This window comes from Bison bison, unplaced genomic scaffold, assembly GCF_000754665.1.
Source record: "Bison bison bison isolate TAMUID 2011002044 unplaced genomic scaffold, Bison_UMD1.0 scf7180017864034, whole genome shotgun sequence".
Taxonomy (NCBI): domain Eukaryota; kingdom Metazoa; phylum Chordata; class Mammalia; order Artiodactyla; family Bovidae; genus Bison; species Bison bison.
Window position 1 is genome coordinate 8,875,381 of NW_011494606.1, and position 9,157 is coordinate 8,884,537.

The 9,157-nt window shown below is 38.4% G+C and overlaps 1 protein-coding gene across 2 annotated transcripts in view; it reads left to right on the top strand.

The window, feature by feature from the left end:
- Positions 1-9,157, top strand: part of DMGDH (dimethylglycine dehydrogenase) — a 74,538-nt gene that overhangs the window by 3,363 nt on the left and 62,018 nt on the right. For both annotated transcript variants that reach the window (XM_010834596.1, XM_010834597.1), the window contains exons 3-4: positions 6,249-6,347; positions 8,060-8,224. In XM_010834596.1, the coding sequence (XP_010832898.1) occupies positions 6,249-6,347; positions 8,060-8,224 (264 nt within the window). The remainder of the gene's footprint in view (positions 1-6,248; positions 6,348-8,059; positions 8,225-9,157) is intronic.

The following is a 9,157-nucleotide window of genomic DNA, read 5'->3' on the forward strand; positions in this document are numbered from 1 at the left end:
AAAGAGTTGGACACGACTGAACGGCTTTCACTCACTTACTGTATTGTGTCAGGCCAGAACTGTTCTAGGAGATGAGGACACAGAAGTGCCCAAAAGAAAGCCCTGCCCTCACAGAGTCACATTCTGGTGGGGCAGATGGAAACCAAATCGGCGATGCTCTTGAGTAATCAGTGCCAGAAGAGTAGAGCTGGGTAAAGGGATTAAGAATGATGGGGGCTGAAGAGCCTGAAGGCTACTTTGAAAAAGTGACACTTGAGCAGAGATGGGCAGGGGTGAGGGAGTGAGGGGGCCATGAGGCTGTCCTGGTGAGAGCAGGTGGGAAGATGGAAATTTTTAATGAGTGGGAATACCCGAGAGGGTGGGCTTACACCTTTGTCACACTTCTGGATTGTAAAAGGAGGGTGTGCATTTTAACATTTTAATTACTAATTTTTTGATTTATAGTTGATTGATTTGATGTAACCTGCATTTTAGTTACTGGATTCCCTGCACTATCACTTCTTAAACATCTCATGCATAATAATGGTAACAATAAAATGGCATATCCTTAGCTTAAGATCTTTTTAAGAAAAGTAGGCAAAATTTTTAAGATGAAAGCTTCTTGTTAAAAGTTAACTGTGCAAAATAATTTCTATTTAAGCAGAGAGATACCAGGATGAGTTGGAAAGGCATTATCTGCTTTGTGAACAAAGTTGTAGACTCTGCTTCACAAAATGAGGTTCATGCAGTATGAATTGAAGATGGACTCAGGCATCAGGAGCCAGGTTATACGGGTCCCTGCAAATACAGACAGCAAAAATAGAATTGTCCTAGGAAGCTGATTAGAGGAATTCTTGCAAATCAAGGGGTCTCCCACTAAGGAGCATCATGAAGATATCCCACATGTTAGAATTTTTTGAGATGTAACTGACATATTAGTTTCAAGTATACCACATAATGATTTGATATTTGTATATATTGAAAAATGATCACAATAAGTCTAACATCCATTACCACACATAGTTACAAAACTTTTTCTTGTGAAAAGAAAAATGTTTTAAGATTTACCCTCTTCAGTTCAGTTCAGTTCAGTCACTCAGTCGTGTCCGACTCTTTGCGACCCCATGAATTGCAGCACGCCAGGCCTCTCTGTCCATCACCAACTCTCTTAGCAATGTTCAAATATGCATTACTGTATTGTTAGCTGTAGTCACCATGCTGTACGGTACATCCCCCGGGACTTATGATCTCATAACTGGAAGTTTGTGCTTCGACTTCACTTTCACTTTTCTCTTTTATGCACTGGAGAAGGAAATGGCAACCCACTCCAGTGTTCTTGCTTGGAGAATCCCAGGGACGGGGGAGCCTGGTGGGCTGCCGTCTATGGGGTCGCACAGAGTCGGACACGACTGAAGTGACTTAGCAGCAGCAGCAGCGGCAGCACCCATTTTACCAATCCTCCAATCCCTGCCTCTAGGAACCATCAATCTATTCTCTATATCTCTGAGTTCTGTTGTTTTGTTTGTTTGTTTTTAGATTCCATGTGTAAATGAGATCATTCAGTATTTGGTATTTGTAGTTCTTTGCCTGTTTTGTTTAGCATAATGCCATCAAGCTTCATCTACGTTGTTGCAAATGACAACATTTCTTTCTTTTTTATGGCTGACTAATATTCCATTATATATATATAATTATATATATCTATGTGTGTATACATATATATATCTCCATTCATTTTTAACATAGAGAAGTTTTTGAGGTGATATGGAAATGTGGAAGTTTGAGGGCCAGCTGGAGGGACAGACTACAAAAATAAAGGCAGTTTCACTGAAGTACAAACATGTGCTCAAGACTAAACATTTCTGGAGCAAGGGGAATCAGATGCTTTGGGGAGGAAGGCGCAGCTTGTGAATATTCAAAATGGAGTCACAAATCCCCAAAGTCCTGAGGTTTCGCTATATTTTAATGAGACTGCTTTGTCAGCACCTGATACTACTATTGATACTAATATAGAACATTTCTTGTAGGATGGAAGGAAAGGGGAGAGGATGGCGTAAGAAATGGTTTTGGCCCAAGAGGTCCCTGGGAGAGGCTGCTCCTGGGAACGGTGCTAAAGAGGATGTTTTGGAAGGCTGAGAACTAAAGATGCAAAACTTTCCATTTAGGGTATAAGAAAACAATATCAGGCCTTCTATTTATTTTATGTAAAATATAAGAAAGAAATTAATCTTTATTGATCTTTATAAATAGCCCTTGCCTTTGATGTGGTTGACGTATTGTGTATGATGACAAGGTTGGCCAGGGAGAGGTTGACAGTCTACAGTGGAAGCATCCTGATTCTCTGGTCTGTCTTCACTCAGCCATGACATATTGCAGATCACGTGTTGTAGGATATCAACAGGATACTGAGCTCCAGGATATTGTGATTTTACAGAAACAAGGCTTTAAATAATATTGTTTGTGATGAAAGGGAGAGTGAATGACTTTGAGAGTGTTGTACTACACAGAGATTAATTGGTTATACTGTAACAGTAATTAAAAGAGTTGTAAAACTTAAAGTTTTCTTTTGAAAAAAGACAAATGTCCCCAGTTTGGTGATCTTTGTAGTGATGGAAATAGCTTCAGGCAGTCTATGTAGTATAAACATATAAAACAATAGACATAGTCTATTCCTTCAAAGTCAAGGTGATGTTCACAATAAGTGAAAAACAATGAATTTTAGCAAAATAGTCCTGTTGGAAAGAAAGCATTTTGAGAAGGGATGTTTGGAAATGTTGATATCATGATTAGATTTTTTTCTTACCAAAATGATATACCACCTAGAAAAACTCTCATGTATGCAAGAGATACATTTAAATGTAAATACATTTAATGTTTTCCCAAATAAGGAGTTTCAGTAGGGTTTGTATCCATTTGTTAAAAATATAAAATGTGAAAGTGAAGTGAAAGTGTTAGTCACTCAGTCGTGCCCTACTCTTTGTGACACCATGGACTATAGTTCACCAGGCTCCTCTGTCCATGGGATTTTCCAGGCAAGAATACTGGAGTGGACTGCCATTCCCTTCTCCAGGGGATCCTCCCAACCCAGGAACTGGACCCAGGTCTCTCGCGTTACAGGCAGATTCTTTACTTCTCACTGCCCTAGCAGCAGGGAAACTAGGCTAGTGTGAGTTGCTAATAGAAATAGTTATTCTAGTTCAGTAAGAAAGATGAACTTTTCCTTCACCAGAAATTCACAGAAGAATTTGTTCCCTAGGCAAAGGATATTGGGCTAAACATTTTGAGTAAAAGTTTTACAAAAACAAATCCATGTGACTCTTTCAGAAGAGAGATCATTAACCTGTGAAAATAGCTTCCCAGGCTGGGAAAGAAGACTGATGTAGTGTAGATAGGTCACTTTCTGGTGGCCTGACTTAACCTAGGTTAAACTTAGAGGATCTTGAGGAGTGAATGATGGACAGAATCCTAGGCCCAGGCTCATGAAAATACATTTTCTCAATTGACAAAAGATACAAGGGAGACAAAATTGAGTTCTCTAGAAGATACCTGAAAGCCAAAGATTCTCTATTATTGAACTAGAAATGTTCCTATCAATCTAGATACCAATCATGTAAAGAAGGATGAGATGTTTGGCTAAAAGTTAGGGAGTCTGACTCACAGTTGCATCATTACGGGGCTGGACTATGAGAGAACTTATAAGTTGGGGCAACATTTTTCTCAGAAAAGTGGCCAAACACTTGAACAAGTACTTGATAGACACCCCAAGATTCTGGTCCATAAAAGATGATTGATGAACTTTAATGGTGTTTTTTTTAAATATAAGTACAGTTGATTTACAATGCTGTGTTAGTTTCAGGTATACTATTAGGTTGGTACAAACAAACTTTCAGTTTTGGACCATGAATTTTAAATCATTATAAGTAGACTTAAACACATCCTTATTAATCAAAATAGGAACCATTACGATCAAAACATTTTTGCCAACAAGAAATAAGTATGTTTTTTCCTGTAACATAAAAGTCTGTGCTTTGGGGTTTTATGAGCTCTTGGAAAGCATTTTCTGCTTACCGCCAGTTGTAGATGTGTTTTCCCTGTAAAAAGTTGTCAAGATGCTTGAATAAGTGTAATCAGTTGGCAAGAGATCAGGTGAATATGGCAGATGAGGCAAAACGTTGTAGCCCAGTTGTTCAACTTTTGGAGCGTTGGTTGTGCACCGTGTGGTCAGTCATTGTCTCGGAGAAGAACTGGGCCCTTTCTGTTGACCAATGCTGGCTGCAGGCATTGCGGTTTTTGATGCATTTCATCGATTTGCTGAGCATACTTCTCAGATGTAATGGTTTCACCAAGATTCAGAAAGCCATAGTGGATCAGATGGGAGCAGACCACCAAACAGTGACCATAACCTTTTTGTGTGCAAGTTTGGCTTTGGAAAGTGCTTTGGAGCTTCTTGTCAGTCCAACCACTGAGCTGGTCATCACCAACCAATTGTCATATAAAATCCACTTTTTGTCACATGTCACAATAGGATTGAGAAATGGTTCATTGTTGTGTAGAATAAGAGATGACACTTCAGAATGCATCTTTCCAATTTGCTTCAAATGCCGAATGACCATAGAACAGTCGATGCTGAGTTCTTCAGCAAGTTCTTGTATAGTTGTAAGAGGATCAGCTTCAACAACTGCTTCTCTATTGGTCATTGTCAACTTCCAATGGCCAGCTACTATGCTCCTCATCTTCAAGGCTCTCGTCTTTATAAAACTTCTTGAACTGCCACCGCACTGGGTCAAATGAGTTGTTGATGTTGTGAGTTGACTCTGCTGCTTTACGAGCCATATTGAACTCAAATGAGAAAATCACTTGAATTTGCTTTTGTCAAAATCATTTCCTTAGTCTAAAATAAATATAAAATACATAGCAAGTAGTAAGTTATTAGCAAAAAAACATAAAGTGAGAAATGTGCATTGAAATGATGTATAGCATAACCACACTTATTAAGAATGTATTCCAATGTCAAATGGCAAAGTTCAACAATGCAAAACTGCAATTACTTTTGCACCAGCATAATACAAAGTGATTCAGATATATATATTTTTCAGATTATTTTCTATTATAGGTTATTACAAAACATTAAACATAGTTCTCTGTGCTAAGCAGTGGATCCTCATTATTTACCTATTTTATATATAGTAGTGTATATCTGTTCATCTCAAGCTCCCAATTTATCCCTCCCGCAGCCCTTTCCCCTTTGGTAACCATTAGTTTGTTTTCTACATCTGTGAGTCTGTGTCTTTTTTGTACACAAGTTCATTTGTATCTTTTTTTAGATTCTGCATCTAAGTCATATCATATGATATTAATGGGGGTGTCTTTGAGTTCAAGAGAACCAAATGCCCCATACAATCCTAGAAGAACCTTATAAATACTCCTAAACAGATTTTATTTTAAACAGATTGTGTTTGGATGAGCCTTCCAGGGTAAATTAGCTACAGAATGGGGCCCCAGACATTTAATTGAGAAAATTTGCTTCATATCATTGCTTCAAATTCTTTGTCTGGATGCTATACCATATCTGCTAGAATTGATAGAAGAGCTTTTGGAATGTAGTATTCAGATATTTTCTTGAAACGGATTATTCAGTATTGACTTAGGAAATATTTGTGGTGTAGAGTCTATGTGCTCATTCATGAAACTGGTTAAGCTATGACCAAAGTCTGTTTACCACTCAACAGGCTCTAGTTCTTGGGAATGTTCTAGTTCTTCACTTTTGGAAATTTCAAGAAATGAAACAGGAGGGCTGCTCAATTCAAGGGAATGATGGGGACTGGGACAAGGAAAACTTTTTGTTTGCTTGTTCATAGTTCTTCTCCTTAAGGGAACGCATATGCTTTGTTAGTTTGAGTCCACATTATATGTCACCCCCCACCATTCTTCCTAATAGTGCATATTCCTAACATAAGTGATTCCATCTAAGTCATCCCATTTCTGAATCTGCAAACAACTCTTTCTCTAATAACTTTTATGGACTTAACGTATATGTTTGTTGGCTGGTTCTTGCATTATTTATGTGGTTCAGATGGGTTCTTATAACTGTCATGAGCCTTAAGCAATGTGTATTCAAACTGATTCTGATGTATTTTCACCCCCAGAGGACTGGCTGGTACTTCTCAGTTTCTCACCAACAGTAATTTAATTCTTAACAGATAAATCATTAACATTTTGAAAATGTTAATTTTTTTTTTTTGGTATTTCCTTTCCTTCCCACTTTTAAGGCAGGTTTAACAACTTACTTTCATCCTGGAATAAACTTAAAGAAAATACATTACTATAGCATCAAACTTTATGAGAAACTGGAAGAAGAAACTGGACAGGTAAATGCATTTAACTTGAAATTATCTTTTAGGTCAGTTTCTGAGATACAGAAGATTACTGAAGGATTTTGATATCATCATGTTTCACTGTCTGTAGTGATGTCTATGGGATGTGAAATGTCTAACGTGGTAGAAGATTCTGATGAGAGTTTAAGATGAGAACCTCTAGAGCTTGCTTTTCAATCAATTGAATTTCTTGAAGTATATTACCCATGTAACTACCTGCTCCTCTTGATTTTTTAAATGAGAAGAGAATAAAAAGCAGTCTTTAAAAATATCTTTGGTCAGCTACTATATCTGGAAACTAAGAAATCAGAGCCTTTCAGCCCTGATTTGCAAAGGATCTGATGATCATACATGCCAGATTGTCACATGACTTTGAAAAGTACTTCCCTTAAAGCCCCTTACTTTTATTTTCATCTCATCTCATTTGTATTAGTACTTTCAAAATAAAGTGGCAGGCAAAGAGTATCCATGGACTGACTGAAGTCTACTTAAAATTTTCAAGCCATTTCCCTTTCCTAAAACCATCACATGGCTCCCCACAGTCTACAGGACAAAAGCCAAATAGGGGCCTTTATTAGCTAAGCCCTGCCTGCTTTCCCAACATTTTCTCTTGCCACTCTTTGCTCTGCTTATATGCTTCAGCTATTCTTAATTATATACAGTTCTAGACTGAGCTGATCTCTGTCTCTGAGACGATATTCCCTCTGGTCCCCGTTTCAGCATCACCCTCCACCTTCCCGGCAGTCATCTGCTTTGAGAAGCCATCCCTAACTTTCTTCACCCAGCAATCAAATGGGACTGAGCGTGCATCTCTTGGTTCTAAGAACATGAGTGCACGACCCTCTTATAACACGAATCTCTCTCAGTTGTGGTTGTTGCTTTATTTACTTTATTTAATTGGTCTTTCCTACAGACTCTGAGCAAGTCGAGGATAAGGAGTGCATCCTTGTGACTGTTCTGGGTCTTCACTGCTGTGTGCGGGCTCTAGTTGCTCCGGCAGGGGCTGCTCTCCAGGTGCAGCGTGCGGGCTTCTCAATGCAGTGGCTTCTCTAGTTGCAGAGCACAGGCTCTACGGCATGTAGGCTCAGTAGTTACAGCTCTTGGGCTTTGCTGCTCCACAGCATGTGGACTCAAACTCATGTCTCTTCACTGCAGATGGATTCTTAACCCCTGGGCCACGAGGGAAGTCCAAGGACTTCGTTTTTGATCTCTGTCACTCAGGGCCTCGCTGAGTGCTTGGCCAAGTAAAGAACTTCAGTAAATGCCAAATGAATGTTTCTTTCAGTTCATACTTATTCTCCTTGTCGCAACATTCTAATTCTTCATGTTCCTTCTTCAACTTTTTCTTTTTCCACAGAATTTTCTTCCACTCTGTAGATGAACACCATCTCACGTTGTAATTATGCATTTAGCTATCTGTCTTTACCTGCAGACTGTAAGCTCCATCCAGGCAGGGTCTTCCTCTCTCTTGTTCACAACAGCATCTCTAAGGGCTTAGTGTGGTGCCTGGCTCAGAGGAGGCACTTAGTGAATACTCCTTGAATGAATATCTTTTTGTATGCGGCAAACATGGTGTGTAGTTATCACTATCATGCAGAGTGAATCTCTTTTCTGGCACACCTGCATTTTACTGTGCTGGAGAAGAACCATGGTTGAGTGCCAAATCATGATTTACTTATGAGTTTTTATTGGCATCATTGTTGCAGGTGGTGGGATTCCATCAGCCAGGTAGTATCAGAATTGCTACCACTCCTGTAAGGGTAGATGAATTTAAATATCAAATGACTCGGACTCGCTGGCATGCAACAGAGCAGTATATTATTGAACCTGAAAAAATTCAAGAAATGTTTCCTTTACTCAACATGAATAAGGTATTTATCTTAAGGGCATTTTCACCATTTGTTAATTTTAATTAAGATTAGAAACTGTTATTTTAGACAGTTAATTAAAAATAGAAAACCTTTGTGCATACATTTTGAATGACAAAATCAGATGTTTAATGCTGAAATTTGGGTAAATGAGAAGGTGGGATATTATGTATGTTAAATAAAGCAAAAGTAATGAACAATCTGATTAGTTTTCTACCTATGACAACCAAGGAAATATTTTCAATACCTCTCTATTACTGTGTCCCTCAGATCTAGAGGTTTTTATAATAAACCTTCTGCTTGAGACATGCAAAGAAAATAACTGTGTGTGATAAATGTGTGTGTAGAAAGAATATATTAATAATTTTTTTATAAAATCAAAGATAGAAATACATGCTGTCCCTAATATATATTGCTACACAAATATCACCTAACTCAAATAAACTAGCTTGACAATCTCTGTATCAGGTTATTGATCTAACCAAATTTGGCTGAGAAAATCCATTTGGATATTTAGTGTCTTTTTGCTGAGTGATAATCCCTTTTGAATAATAGTAAAAATGACTAATACTGCACTACCTCACACTACAGCACATAATTATGTACTAGATATTTGCTAAGCCTTTCACATGTATAATCTCATTTAATCTTCACAATAAAAATAAGAAGCATTTGGGCTTCCCAGATGGCCCAGTGGTAAAGAATCTGCCTGCCAATGCAAGAGACACACAAGAGATATGGGTTCATTCCCTGCGTCAGAAAGATCCCCTGGAGTAGGAAATGGCAACTCACTCTAGTATTCTTGCCTGGAAAATTCCATGGACAGAGCAGCCTGGCAGGCTACAGTCCATGGGGTCACAAAGAGTCATACAGGACTGAGCGACTGAACCTACCCACACCAACACACCCACACATTATCAAGAAACAGGAAATTGC